At 40.1% G+C, this 15796-nt stretch overlaps 1 protein-coding gene across 3 annotated transcripts in view; it reads left to right on the top strand.

Moving 5' to 3' along the window:
* The window catches only part of PDE7B (phosphodiesterase 7B), a 296607-nt gene that overhangs the window by 192512 nt on the left and 88299 nt on the right, over nucleotides 1-15796 (top strand). Inside the window, exon 1 of one of the 3 annotated variants that reach the window (XM_037045697.1) lies at nucleotides 5394-5558. The exons of the other annotated variants lie outside the window; for them this stretch is intronic. Within the exon in view, the coding sequence (XP_036901592.1) occupies nucleotides 5555-5558 (4 nt within the window). The 5' untranslated portion in view covers nucleotides 5394-5554. Of the gene's footprint in view, nucleotides 1-5393; nucleotides 5559-15796 lie in introns of those variants that run through there. 3 annotated transcript variants of the gene reach the window in all.

The raw sequence follows: 15796 nt of genomic DNA, 5'->3' as shown, positions 1-15796 counted from the left end.
GGGGTCTCCAAGCACACTAGACGAGAGAAGACAATCCGACACCTGTTGTGCTGAACAACATTAGTGTGTTTTACCATTATTTTGGACTAAAAGAACACTAGGCAAACTTTTGAAAGTGGTATGCAATAAAGAAAACATAAACACAGTGCCCAATGTGGCTCAGCTGTGAACTAGTAAAACTACAATAATGGACACTGTTGAGCCCAAACTGGAACGGTAGGGAATGGAGAGTGTGGCCGTGAGGAACGGGACAAAAGAAGGATGTATAAGGGTGCTAATTCCTAATCATCTCTAGATGTCTAAAACTGAAAATTAAATTATAGCCATACAATATATTATTTAAAATATGGAGGAAAATACTGTAATAAAAAATATCTAACTATTGAAAATAGGGGTGTGGGGGGCTGGGGTGGTGCTTTTGGGTATTGTAGGCTTCATAGTATTAGTTGACTTTTTAAACTTATATGCCACTACTTATACAAAAGTTAAAATTAATTTAAAATATTAGATTGAGGAGCCCACATGAAATGTGTATCTCAATGTGTATTTTTAAATGAAAAAGTATTGGAATGAATATTAATCTTAAAGGCTTTTCAGAAATCTTTCAAAAAGCAGAATTTTGTAAGTGTAAATATGATTATTGTGCTGTGTAATATTCCTACAATTATACTTGTGAAACCTGTTTCATTGATCCTGATTTTTTTTTCAAACATCTGGTGTACTTTCTTTTGTTGTGTGTTGAAAAGCCGAGCTACATGATAATGCACACCAATGTGTTTGGAGGTCTAGTCTGTTTTCCACGATTATTTGAAATCCTATGGAGTCATCCATTGCTAATTCAAACCTGGCCAGACTTCCTGATTCTAATCTCATTCCAGGGTGAACTGAGGTTAGCTATTGGATAGAATGTTCAGTTCAGTTGAATGTGAACCTACTGCCAAGCTCCATGTGAGCTGAGTGCTCCAGGGTGCCAGGTGATAAATCGAGGAAAGAGAGATCACATGAGAAGGATGTTTTTGCACAGGCACATGGTCCTCTTCTGCAAGAATATTGAGCAGAGTTGTAAGTCAGGTACAAAGAGAGTATGGCTTTGCACTTTAAAAGGAAGACTTCAAAAGACTAGTTCATCTGGAGAGGGGCGTGGAAACCTGTGCCAGTGAGAGCTGAATGTAAGCCACTCATCTTTGGATAGCTGTTTGATGAATAACTTTATTTGTGGAGTGCCTTTCCAACAGTTAGCGAAGCATTCATCCTTCACAACACAGCTGACTTGAGAAAAATGGATGAGTGCCCGTCTCACCATTGTGATGATCAGACATCGCCCTTTTCCCACCTTCTCCTGCACCATCCATTCTAGTCCACGCCCAGTTGAGTCCCTGAAAAACTTCAATGTTATAATAACTGTGGATATCTGAGCACCCTAGGTCCAGAAGAGTGATGCTACCACAAGGGTATTTCAGAATGCTAAGGCTGATAAAACACTTTATTTTTTTAAATTTTTATTTAATTCTTGTTCAAGTACAGTTTACTGTCTTATATTCCCAATGCCCTGACAAAAAAAAAAGAAGAAGAAGACGTGCTGGTATCTAGAGAAGACAAAGGAAAAAGGATTTCTTTGGATTCTTTTGTTAGCAAAAGACACACACAACTTTGTGTGCAGTTTCCAAAGATTCTTCTTTTGAGCAGTGTAGATTATATTGTAAGAGGTAGCTGAATTTATTTTTAAAAAGTACATAAACACTTTAGCCCTGAATGGTGTGGCTCAGGGGAATGAGCACCAGTCTGCGAACTGAAAGGTCACTGGTTTGACTCCCGGTCAGAGCACATGCCTGTGCTACTGGCCAGGTCCCCAGCTGGAGGCATATGAGAGGCAGCAGATCGACGTTTCTCCCCTCTCTTTCTTCTTCCCTTGCCCCTCTCTCTAAAGCGAACTAAATAAATAACATCTTTTAAAAAATAAAAATGAAAAGTACCTATACACTTTAAGTAATATTGAAAGATGTCCACTGTACACGCTCATAAAAGAGCCTTATAATTTTTTGAAAAAATCTATACATGTTTATTGCAAATTTTCAAAAAAACAGAAAAGTACAAAGTAAAAAGTAGCCCAAATCCTATCACCCAGGGAAAACCTATTTTGTTAGTACCTTTCCAGATGCCTCTGTATGGATACACATGCAATGCTATGCACATGGGATCTGCCCTTCACAGGGTTGTCCGACATGGAGACCTGTGTGTTCTTAATAAGTAGACAAACTTTTATCAGGCATAGCAGTACTCTGGCTTCATTCTCCATGTTTAAAACCATTACTATATGTGTTCAGTATGTTTGTGTTACACACTAAGTCCCAATCTTACAACCGTGCTGTCCAATACAATAGTCACTAACCATGTGTGACCACTGAAATTTAAATGAATGAAAATTGAAAAAAATTCAAAATTCACTCCCGAGTTCCACCAAGCACATTTCAGGACTCAGTAGCTGCATATGGCTGGTGGCTACACTACTGGACAGGACAGAGTAGCTTCATCACTGCAGGAAGTTCTGCTGGCCTTTCTGTGTGGAAAGGTGTTCTTCACATACAGACCACTTAAGGGCTAGAGTTTTATTTATACACCTGAATTTTCCAAGCATTCTGGCTTTTGACTCTTGCCAGCATAATTTAGGGTTAAATCCCAACTTTAGAAGCCACAAGTCACAACTCAGAGACCAGCCATGAAGATAAAGGCAAAGAGAAAGACTTTTCCACTATTTCCCATGATTTCTCAAAGATCATGGCTCCCAGCTGTTCTGGGGATATTCTTCACAACACTCTGTTCCACTGAGACACCATGGCTCTTGGTCACTCAGAATGAGTGTGAGATTTGGAGGGTAGGTGTTCCCTAGTAGATTGGGTTCCAACTTACTCAGTGTGGGAAAAAACACTCCAAATATCAGACTAAAAATAAAACAAGGACAATTAATGAGCAGTAGGGTCTGGGAACTGGATTCAAACCAAACACCCACCTACAGTTTCTCTAGATCATATGCTATAATGATGAGAAAAGGAATGGGAAAAAAATGTGTTCAATATCATGTTCTCAAGCTGAGCAAATAACCCCTCCCCCTTTTTTGGTCCTTGTGTCTCTAGAGAACATAACACAAAATTAAATTCCAGGCTTGTTCCAATAAGTTGAGATCAACTTTCTAGTTTTCAGAATTTATGCTCAGTCTGAATAAACACCTAAAGTTATGTGCTCTCCAAACTCACACAGAACACCTCCCCCACCTCACCCCTTAAATCTCTGGAGACTGAAAGTTTGGCAGTTAAAACAAACATTCTCACAGAAGATTTCTTATCTTTCCTCTTTCCACTTATATTTTAACTTCTTGAAAATGGCCTTCAGGGTTTCCTTTCAACATGTCTTCCCCCAGTCCTAGCAGGAGTGTGGAAATATGAGAAGAAAATAACAGCATGAAAAGAAATTTCCAATTTCTACAAGCTCCCAAAGTGGGGCAGTTTTGCGTCTGTAGGAAGCCTTGTAGCCATTTGATATGAACTGTCTTATCTATGCTTATGAGTCATTTTTTCCAGTGGATACCCATATGGTATGAAGTTCTTTCTCAATCCTAAGGAACAGTCTTTGGAAGGGCCATTGTCTTTACTTATTAATTTATTCATTCCTTTGCTTAGTAAACATTTATTAAGGCACTTCTATGTACTAGGGAAAGAGCCAAGTGTTATTTTTACAAACATTAATAGCAAATGGCCCCTGTCCTTAAGAAACTCTTTAGAGAAAGAGAAACAAGATGTGATGAATTCTGGGAGGAAGAGCTACACAGAGGAGAGGTATCCATTGCAAAAGGCTTGAGAGAGATGTGGTCCGAGAAAGCTTCCCCCAGGGGGTGATACTAGAACTGAATCTTAAATGAGAGCTACAGATCAGCCACACAGGAAGGTGGGTAGGAATATTCCAGAACAAGGGAAGGGGAGAATGGCACAGTGTCTGCAGAAGGACAAGTCGGTTGGTGAGGTTGGTACAGTAAATCAGGCAGGCAATAAAGCCTGGAGGATGACCCAGGCTCAGAAGATGAGAGGCCCTCTCATTCCAAGGTGATACAAAGCCACTGAAGGATTTGAAACATGACAGTGACAAGAGAGGTTCATAATTTCAGAGAGATTAGTGTGGCCTATTGGCAGGGGATGGGCTAAAGGGGGGCGTACATGAAAATAGAGATGCCAAATAGGTGGGGACTACAGTGCCTCAAATGAGAAGTTACTGATGAATCTAAGGGAGCACTGAAAATCTAGAAAGTACTCCATGAGATGAATTCAGTAAGTATTAGGAAGTAGTATTTGGAGGATCTAATAACCAGTTGGGTAAGTGGGAGGGAACCAGAATGGTTTAAAAAACAATTGAGCAAATAAAAATAAACTAGCCTTTGAAGACTTGTTTTCAGAAGGGGGTGGTTATTATCAAAACATCTATCCTGACCTCGGAAATAGAAATATATGAAACAATCCTAAAATAGGAAAAGAAAGAAGAGCACCTCTTGGCTGGTTTATGGCCCTCACAGCTGATTCTCATTACCCTAGAAAACCTTGCCTCTCAGATTAGTGTTCTATTTTCTAGATTTCATTGACTCTCTAGAAAACAAACAAACAAAAAAATCTAAAACCTCATTTGCTATGTGGAATATTTTGAATTTTAGCATCAACCTAATAAGACCCTTCTCGTCATTTAGTCCACAATGTTTACCGAGATTTCTTCTGTGCTGAGTGTTGCAAGTACAAGAAGAGATAAACCCCTCTATTCAGGTTGCACTTTATACCATTTTTGTTTGCATATTTATGTATTTTCTATTTTTTGCTTATATCTAGTTATTATCTTCATGAATTAGAGCAGTGGTCCTCAAACTGTTTTGTGAATAAGCATCACATGGAGAGTTTGTTAAGCTAGTTTCCTGGGCTTTCATCCCAGAGGTAGAGATTCTGTGGGTCAGTTAGGGCAGGACCCATGAATGTACCTTCCCAGCAATACTACAGTTGCTGCTAGTATTTATGGTCTGAGAGCCAAACTCTGAGAACTACTAGTTCACAGCTTTGCACGAAAGTAATGTTGATCTGTGAAGCAATGTAAGGTTCTTTCCTGTGGTCCTAAGACACCCATAACATGGAATTGACGTCAATGGGAATTATGCAGGCAACAAAGGTGTCACACTGAGGCCTTAAGTGTTTGTGACAAAGCCTCGCTACCTAGCTCTCGCCTCCTGTTTTCCAGCTGCATTTCCCATTGGGCATTGCTGTTGCTATTGGTCTGTGTGTTGCTGCAGTTACAGCTCTTGATGAGGTCAAACTGTCCCAGAGGGAAAGACTTGAGAAATGGGAGCAAACTTTCTTTTGTCTGAACTTCCCTTATGCTATCTGCACTGAAAAGCCAAAGATGAATAAGCTGATCGCCCCATCACCTTGAGAAGGTGGAGAGATTTGCCGAATGTTACCAGGCCCCAGAAAAGCTGTGATGGTCAGCTCAGGGCCAGTCATGCAGTTAACCTGGACCACCAGAAAGATAAATGGGTAAGAAACTCTCTCTCTCATGGGCAATTTAATGGTTTGCTGGTCACCTCAGCTATAAATTTGTTTTCTTGTGAACAATTATAAAGTGTGGGTTCTTTCTAGGTGAAGTTAGGTCCCTTCTGTTTATTTATAATACAATATTCAGAAGTTGTTTCTGTCTTTGCCTTCAGGTGTACATTTTTAGTCTCACCTTCAGGAAAATCAAGCAGGAAACTATTGAGAAATTCAGGTGTTGAGTGAAGAGAGCAACAGGAGTGAAAGGAAGGGACAAATTGAAAGAACAGTATAAAGCAAATGGTAAAAGGCTTGGCTCCTTCAACATGGAGGAGAACAGGTAGTTAAAAAGCTCCTGGGTTTGTAACTCTTTTGACCAGCAGAAGAATGGCATCAATTACATAAATACGGTTAGAAAAAATGTTGAGTTTTGTTTTGCACATCCAGGTGATCATAGGGCAGCAAAGTGAGCATTTTGAAATAGTTGGAAATCCATGACTGGAGTCCAGATGGAGGAGAGTGGCTTGGGGGGTAGCACCTGGACACCCCTCCTTAGAGGTGAAACCGAAGCACTGTCCGTGAGGAGCTCACTGAGAGAGGGTCTGGGAAGGAACAGTCAGAAGTTTGAGGACTGAACCCAATAGTCCTTCCAGAAGAGTTCCAAACAAGTTCTTCTTGGACTTTATACTTCTGTGTATTTTCATTTAATGTTTTGGTTAAAAGGTAAATAGTATCACTGGAACACAGTATAGGGTTGCCATTAAAGACATACCCCTGTGCCTGAGGGTATGCACATATCCGTATGCCCACTGTATAGAAAATATGACTTAATTTACATGGCATGGAAGTTGAACTTGGGGCATTTTTCATCCTCTCAGAAAGGCGTAAGAAAACAGCCTGAAGTGGCAGGCTAACTACCATTAAAATGTCTGTGACTTTTCTCCCCTTTTTCCATATCATCCATGCCATGTGACACTGGTGTGGGACACCTTCCAGCCGCATTTGAAAAGCCTCCCCTGAAGTTGCAAACCCAATGGTTTGGAAGGGAGATTTCAAATAACTCAAAATATACAGTGTAAACAAACTGGCCTTTTAGTATGAAGTGTACTAAATTAAAGAAACCAGATGCTTTGGTTGGCTTGGAACAGCTGGATTATGATTGGCTCTCCTTCACTAACCATTTTCTTTGGAACCTCCTCGCCTCCTTCTCCTTTCTTCCTCCTTCCCCTTTTCCTCCCTCTCCCTCTCTGCTCCCCCCTCCCTCCTGCCCTATCTGATTTTTATTTTCAGACAGCCATAAGCTCATCAGATACAGGAGACGTAGCTCCCAAATATCAAATGGTTTCTGAAAATAGAGTCATTAATTTAGATTGTTTGCCTGTACTCACAAAAATGTGCTTACTGGAAACCTGGTGTGAGAGTCTGAATCACACCTTCAATCACAGTTCTTCATGTGAAGGACTTTTCTATGTAATAAATTTATTTGACTTAAAAACTAAATATTAAAGTATTCCTCTTTCAGAACTACTAACTGGGAAGTTTTATAGGGTATTAGGAAATCACTTACATCTATACATGTCCAAGTTGTTTATTCATATAAAAGCATGAAGCCCCACAACCATCTGCAAAAGAGGTCCAAACCCCAATATCCAAATTCTTTAAAAGTTAGATGAAACCTCAGTGAAATAGAGTGGTTTTCCCTGACACAGAAGCATTTACTGGCTAAATCTATGCTATCTCAAATCAATTGGTACTGTGAGAAATTATTTCGTTAATGTGGATTGAAATCTACTTTCACCTGAAGTATTTAGACAATTGTACCACCAATGTATTTTACCTTGAACTCTAGGGATAGGCTGTCAGGAAAGAATGGAAAGAAGGAAAGGGGGGAAAAAGAACAGGGAAGAGAAATTTCACACAGGCTGAAAACATGAGATCAATACCTCATCGATTAATAGACCATGTATTTGCAGGCAATTTCATGTTTCTGTGATTTAAAAAAACACCAGTAGACTCTGACAGAAAGGTTAATTATAGCTTAGTTAATAAATATTTTGTAAATATAAGGTGTGCTCTAGGTATTAGGTGTAAAAAGTAATTGCCAGACACCTCCTCACAACTGTGAAGTACTATAGTATTTCAACCGGACAAGGGAAACTCATTGTAGGCTAGGCCATCTAAAACACACAAGTACTTATGTTCTCTTTTTAGGGAGAAATTTTTGTTGTACTTTAATAAATAAATCACAGCGTAGCAGTGGCACTGGTTCCAAATAAGTGTGGAGGGGGGTAACTTTTTTTCACTTCACAAAGATGGAAAAAAACTCCACACATTCTCCACAACTTCTTTTTTTCTACAAAACACCCATCATCACCACCCTTTCTCCTCACCCACCTCCCTCTCCTGGGTCTCAACTCTGGGCCCTGGCTGCCCTATGGCTCGATTCCGGCACTCACAGTAAAGCCGGGTGTGACGGGCAGGGCACATCCTGGAGATGAACGTTCCAGTGTTTTTCCCACCCCTGTTGAATCCAACAATAAATCTTTTCCTAACGTGTATTCTTACATAGACAAATTTCAGAGCAGTAACTGATGCACCAAAGATACAAGACTTCTTTTGTTGGTTAGTCTTTTATTTCACAGTCTGTCTTAGCCACCCGGTTCTGAAACAGGAAACAAAAAATAGGTTTAGCACTCTTCGCTCACTCCTCAGAGGCAGGAGAGAGAAAAAAAGAGTTCTTCTTTTCATAGAAACTACACATACAGAATGAGTCAGGAAATTGTTTTGTGTGTGTGTGTCTTGACTTTGCATACTTAGGCCAAAAGTGCTGTCCTGGTACTGGTTTGTTTCGAAATTTATGGGGATTTGTAAAAAGCAAAGACAAAAGCTACTGAGCTGGTAGCCCAGTTTGCCTTGCTTTTGTACTGCACTGGGATGGGAGGCTGGGTGTTCAAAGAAACAGCTCCCTGCCTGGCTGACGTCTGGCTGATTGGATCAGTTAACATCGCCAGGCAGATATGGAAATCTTGACTTTCATCAGTAGGATGCTGGCTAGCCAGGGGATGCAGCAGTAAAGGCAAAGAGTTGAAGCAAAATAGTGGAAAGAAAAGTCAGTATTAAAAAGTGAAAGGAATTTATGAAGCTCTCACCCTTTTCCGAGAACAGCTCCACTTGTGTTACTGGGAAGTAAATGTTAGGTGTTGGATTTACTGCGTGCCCTTTCCCCACTTTAATCCCTGGCTCCGTGGGGCTCCATCTCCCTGGGCGACATTGAGATGACAGGGGATGATTGAGCTGTAGAGGCCACACTGCGGACTCAGTACTATTTCATATTTCACGCCACCTTCGGGTGATTATTAAGCTCTCAGCTTTGTGAGTTTTTTGGATTACTCGTCCTCAGAATGTTTGCCCAGCGTACCCTTACAGTTTCGCTTTATCGGCCAAGTTTTACACTCTTCTGTCCGACTGTGCTTGCTTCTTTCTTACATGGGTATTTTTAACATTTGTCCAGCAGATAGTTTGTTCTACATCACGAACTAACAGGCCCCACCAAAGTGCATCTTTCTCAAATGAGGAATTTTCCCATTATTTTGTTTTCTATGTTTGGTTTATGAATCTGGATGACTAGGGTTATAACTCCCGGGCTTTGGGGATATACTAGTACATTGCTGTAGTCTGAATACTAGTCTGTACCTTTCTTTGGCATCTATTCTTACGTTAGTATTCCTTTCCAGGTTTCATATGATAGTACTAATGCTTTCAGTATTCTAGTTCATTTCTTAAAGACTTTTAAACATTCCCATATGCTATCTGCTTTTTTTTCCTTCACTCTCCTTCTTTTATTCCATATTGGCCCCATATGGAAACTTTTCAAAAAGGCATGTATTAAAATATTGCTATATGCGGGAATCCAGTTTCTCTTTTTCCCCAACCAGCACATCACAGTCATTTACAAAAGCTCGACACCAATCTGACTCTGAGTGTGCCTTTCAGCCTAGGGTGAATTTTCATTGCATCTCCTTTGATGAAGGATTAAAGATGCTGATATTTTACTCAGAATTAAAAACCGTAAAGAGGAAAGTACTGGTATTAGAGACACTCAACAACAGCTTGAGAATGTCAGCAACTAAAGCTGTGAGCAAACAGCACCAAGGTGGATGGAGCAGCTGCTTGGGAAGAATATTGAGGAGCCAGCTGTTGTTCCCATTGGCACGGGAATGTGCCAGTCACCACCCAAACTGCAGGAAGCCTGGGCCAGATTCTGGGGGGAAAGTGCCTTCACATGCCAACTCTTGTTTCTATGTGTCAAAATTATGTCCACAGTTCCTTATGTACTTTTCTCTCTTTGACCACCCCTTCTCCCTTTATAGGTTATAATGGGAAAGGAAGGATATTGAGGAGGGAAACCTATTTCTCTCTCCTTTTACATTGTTCTAGCAAATAATTTTACAGTTTGAATGTGGGTTATATCATGGCTGGGCATCTTGTGTTGATTAATGATGCAGACATAAACAAATACAAGTGAATTTCAGAGGGTGACTAATGCACCATCCTGTATGGGTCTGTCCATTTTCTCAAGCTCCTTAAGTGGGAACCAGAAATTTGGGTTTCTGGAAAAAACAGTACTTCAAAATTTCCCTAAGAGAAATTTTTACCTCCAAGCAGAGAGAGAAAATACATTTCCTCTAAGTTTGTTTACCACAAAGTAGGAAGAGCAAAAGACATTTCCCCCCAGAATTCATTCTGACTTGGACTTTAAGTCAACTCTGGAAAAGTGAGGCCTGGCTAACTGTCACTCTGGCTGAGTGTAAACTGTTTTTTTCAGATTCTCAAGCATCAGTTTGGACAATTTGAAAGCAGTAATTTCATGTCCCTACTTTTCAATGTCTATGGCATGGGACACTTTCTAATTAAACAGCATAGTCTTTGCCAAAAGGGAACATAAAAGAATCCTGCTGATGTATACCTCCTATTCCTAGCCTGAGGGCAATTTGCTCGCATATGCTTGTTTAGAGATTGTAATGCAATGTAGATATGTAGCAAGCAGAGTGGTGTTTTATATGCGAAATTGGTAAACTTTTTGCTCTTAGAGCTATCCCAGAAATTTAAGTAAATAAATAAGTAAAAATGATTAGTATTTCCATGGTTTCCATAAGTCAGTCCTGGTGGGAGAAAGTCCTTTCTCTAAATTGCATAAGGAAGAGCAGAATATCAGTGGCAATTCTTTGGGGCAAGCCAGCACCCTACCAGTATATCAGTGCCCACGAGGCAATGGAGGTCTGATTTCTTTTACCAGGAAGCAAGGAGGCTGCTAAGGAGCATTCCTGAAAATGGGACAGAATAGAGATAGGAGCAGATGGAGATAAATGTAGTAAAGACCCAGTGCAGGAAAGGAAGACCTGAGTTTCTAACATATTATAGCACATGCTGTACATGTGCCATATATGTTATAACATGTCATACTGATCGGGGGAGAGAGAGAGAGAAAAGGCTATTCCATAATATGGGGGGTGAAGCAGTGTGACCCTTTACAGAGAAACAGGACAGACAACTTCTGTTGGTATGAGGAGAGAAAACCAGAAATTGGTTCAAAACTTTACGAACACTAGTCGAGGCTAGGCTGGGTGTCCACGACTCAGGGAGAGCACAAGCCCTGGGAGGAGAAAAGGCTGCACAATGCGGGGCAACATTATCAAAAATGTCTTAAGGCAAACTGGGATTAAAAGCCAGGTGAACAAAAGTCCACATGTTCTGATTCTGTTTATATGAAATGTCCAGAATAGGGAGGTCTCTGGGGACAGAATGCAGATCAGTGGCTGCGTAGGGCCGGGGAGCACAGGAATGGCAGCCTAGAAGGGTTGTAACCAAAGGGCACTGGGTTTCTTCCCGAGGTGATGAAAACATCCTCCAGCTGACTTGTGGTGATGGTCTCACATGCCTGCGAATGTGCTACAAACTAGTGCGTTATGCATTTTAAATGGGTATATTGTGTGGTATGTAAATTATATCTCAACGAAGCTGTTATTTAAAAACTGTAAGATAATCAAAAATTTCTTTGGTAAAAGAAAAGCCAAGTCATGGAAGGAGCAATAAATATTTCCAGAATGGGGTCTACTTCCGCAGGCCCCTCACTCCCCAGCCTCTACCCCTTTCCCACCCACAGGACAAGCAGCGGGAGCTCTGAAATATTCTTACTAACCTAGAAACAGTGAAACAGAAGTAAAACTCTTCAGAAAACACAGGTGCCTCATTTTCTACCACATTTGAAGCCCACTTAAAGGGGAGGCTTGATGAATCCCAATTTGGTCCTCGGAGAATTGCAGGTTTGTGAATTATTGTTCAGCTTCCTTCCCAGACAAAAGAGCTTTACTTAACAACAAACGAACTCTTGGCTAGAAAGAGGAGACATTCAAGCTGTCTGAGTCCCTCTCATAAATAACAAAAAAGATTGGCACCAGGTAGGTCTTACCAGAGACTACAGCATTTACAAAGTTCTTCTATTTGAATTTATTTCAAGCAGTCAATAAATAAATGGTTCCATGCTATTAAAAATGGAGAAAAGAGAAGACTACAAACATGCGCTTCTACCTCCTGCAATTTGGTCCATTTCCCCAGCTCCCGTCTCAGAGAAAGATGCAATTGTTCACTTGATGACCCTGGTGCTCGGCATATTTTCTTTGGGACCATTTTTTGAATATTATTTTTGTATAAAGCCAAGTAAATGAATGGGGAAGTTGAAAAACATAATCAGAATGTTATATTGACACCGTTGTAGATTTTCCGAATGCCGAAAAACAAGAAATGAGTGGAAATGAGTTTGCCAAAGTGAACATTTTATGCATCTTTATAGAGGGCATATTCCCAAAGAGAAAAAAAAAATGTACTTGGATAAAATAAAATAACAAAATATTTATTGACCATTTTAAATTTATGACATATATTTGTCACATTTACATAGAACTCTTACACTCAAAGACATACTTTAAACATTTACTTCTTTGTGTGTGCCTTTTTCTCTTTTCCTTGTTTTCTATCTCTGGTGCTCAGAAGGCTCTGTTAGCTGTTAGGTAGGAGGTACAGGTAGGTATTCCGCCCAACCATCAGCTCAGAATCCCCCGGAACCATTCATCTCCGCAAACTCTCCATCTTAGTGGTCCACGCAGTGAGTGTTAGCGATGCTGCAGACTCTCTGAGATACTGTAAGACACCAAATGAGATTTTTAAATTAACCCAAAAAGTCTTATAATAACATTAAACTTGAACAACCCAGAAAGGACTGTGCATTTTATATCACTAAAGATAATATCTTTCCATGGGCAGGTAACATGGATCTCTTCATACAGTTGCGATAAAGTCAGAACACATGTGGGGCATCGTCAAGGTTTGGAGAACAAAGCTATGGTGCCAACTACAGAAATGACCCAGAAATAAGTTCCCAGTAAAGTTGGTGATAAGTTGTCGCTAAAAGTATGCAACAAACCTAAAGGTCCTTGTTCAGGAATTTGGAGACTTGTGCTTCTAGTTTAAGGGGTTGCCGGGATAAGAGATGGCGTCACAGATGCCACATCATACCACAGACCTTGTATTTTTCTTCAGAATTAGAACTGTGAGGTCTATGTACTAAATAATAGAAAATGTACCTGTATCTTGTTATGCTCTTAGTCTTGTCAGTGAAGAGTTTTCAATGGTACTAGAGAGTGTTATTTTTGTTATAATTTTGCTTTGCTGTGTGAGCACAGATTGTTGATGACAAACATCTTCCTCAGCTCTGTTTGCCCACTCCAAGAAAATAAATGTGCCAGTGACCCCTCTAAGTTTGAGCCAGCCCTATACAAAGGACTCTGATTTTTTCTCAATGACCAAGTTTCTCATTGAAACTTGCCCAGAGTCTTTATCTCTCCTTTCTTTGCTCCACCACACCCACCCCCCACCCCCCGCTGCCCCTCTGCCCCCACCACACACACACATACACAATCCTCTTTCTCCGAACAAATTACTCCTTCATCTATTTCTCCACTTGCTTCTCGGGCCCTTCTTTTTTGCTGATTTATGAGTTCACACTTCACAATTTTTACTACCTTTTCCTTTTTGAAATGTTTTACAAGTTGATTTGTTCCACAAAACTTCTTCTAGCTCACCAGAGCAGTAATAAGCCACTCTCCTAACTGAAGTGTCCAAATCCCAACAAGACACACTCAGAAATACCCAAAGATGATACGTAATATAAATATTTGCTTTCCGGATTCTTTGCTTTTACCTTCTGTCTCCTCTCTACTTTGCTGGACGATTGTGGTTCAGGGTGTGTCCTTTCACAGATACGCTCAATTTCAAAATTCCCATTATCCTGCTGATACCCATCAGTGGTTCTCAACAATTCTGCCCACTGAAATCATTGGGAATCTGCAAAAATACCTAAGCCCAGACTCACTCCAGACCTATTAAATCAGACTATCTGATTGAAAACAACTGATCTTTGATAGTTGTAAAACAGAATGGAATATTAGTCTAATTTCATTTTCCTCCCAACCCCGGGATGAAGGAAAATCCAGACCAGTCTGGAGATATAGTGGAAAAATTAAGAAAAAATGTCACACTGAATCATGACTGGAAGGTTAAAGGTGAGCAAGAGCTTATCTTTTTCCAGGACATCACCATGTCAGTCCAGAGAAATAAAACCACTTGCTTTAAATGATTGTCCCCTTCCTGTGCTCCAAATTTCCATGGCTCACACTCCGCCCTGCCCAGCCCCTTCTGAAGAGTCTATTGATTCTATGACCTCCAACATATGCTAAGCTGTGTTTGGGGATTGTTTTCAGGGAGTGTCATCTTAATTCTATTGATCAGTTCCCAACCAATGTGCTATGTTGGGACACTGGTCCTCTTCAACCCTCAGGGTGGCCGGGCAGGCCTGGGACAACCAAGATCCCAGTCCAAAATACTCTGGCCGGGAGCAACCAGATATATTTAGCCCAACGGGAATCAAATGTTATTTTTCTATGTGTGTTATGAAGTGAAAAAGCAGTGAAGTCCTGGAAAAATACGAATGGTAGAATCTTGAGCGTTGAAAATGATAAGTGATACAAAGCATAAAGTTTGTACTCACTATAGCAGAAATTATATAGTACCCATAAATCTATCAGTTATAATAATACATAGAGGACATGCTAGATGTCCTCTATGGACATCTAGCAGCATGCTAGATGGGAAAAACTAAGTAACTGGTACTAAAGGAAATTGTCCCCCTGATATCACCTGGTCCCATAAAAGTTATTGTCATTATGTTATATTGCACAGTGATAGTTAATACTTAATATGATAATACATGAGGGTAATAGACTTATAATTGGTACTCAGTGAACACTGAGAAGGAAGATTATTGTTTACTTATTATGTCCAAAAGAATTACTCCAATACAGTTGGATCGGTTTTTCAGTCCCAGTTCTCAGACTTAAGTCATGTAATTGGGCAAAGAACTCCTTCCCTGAGTTTAATTACGACAAGAGCAAAGTGGGACAGGAAAGTGCAATTCACTAAAAATGGAATTCTGGACTGGTTAGACTCTAACTTCAAAACATGAGACATTTATGTTGATGACAAAATAGATTCTTAAAGGCTTTAAGGCTTAATAAAGACAGAAAACTCAAAAAGATAAGTTTATAATAAGGTGTACTCATTCCGTTAATTCAGGCACTGTTTTCTCAGTGATGGCTAAGACATATTCTTGGACTTTTGGGTTTGTAGATGAGAAACACAGAAATTGCACTATGTTATATTAAGATCACAAAATATCTCAGTGGTCAAGAAGGGAGAGGTTTGCCTAGAGAAGCCAATGCAAGTGCACAGAAAGTTCTGTGTCGGGTTCAAATATTTTTAAAACATTAATAGCATACACAAAAGGCAGAGGGGCATTTATCTAACCAAAGGCAAACACAAGTGTGTGATGCAAACCAGTAATAAAGAGAATTCTTAACAAATTTATTAAAATGCTCCTTAAAGAGCAGGATGGGAAAGGACCAGGCCATGGTCTAGGAAAGCAGCAAAATGTTAAGAACAGCAGAAAACTAAGGGAAAGCAGCAAGTGTTCAGTACCCATTTTTTGTCTTTCTTCTTGTCAAAAAGAACCCATTCAAAAGAAGAGCTACTACAGCTTTGTTTTTCAAAAGGTTCAGGGTGTAGGATTAGAATGGAAGCCAAAGTAAGTGAGAAACAAACAGACAAAATAAAAACAAGGGCAATTTTGCAAA

Source organism: Sturnira hondurensis, unplaced genomic scaffold (genome assembly GCF_014824575.4).
Source record: "Sturnira hondurensis isolate 20B ecotype Veracruz unplaced genomic scaffold, ASM1482457v3 Scaffold0004474, whole genome shotgun sequence".
NCBI lineage: Eukaryota > Metazoa > Chordata > Mammalia > Chiroptera > Phyllostomidae > Sturnira > Sturnira hondurensis.
This window is presented reverse-complemented; position numbering and strand designations above follow the sequence as displayed.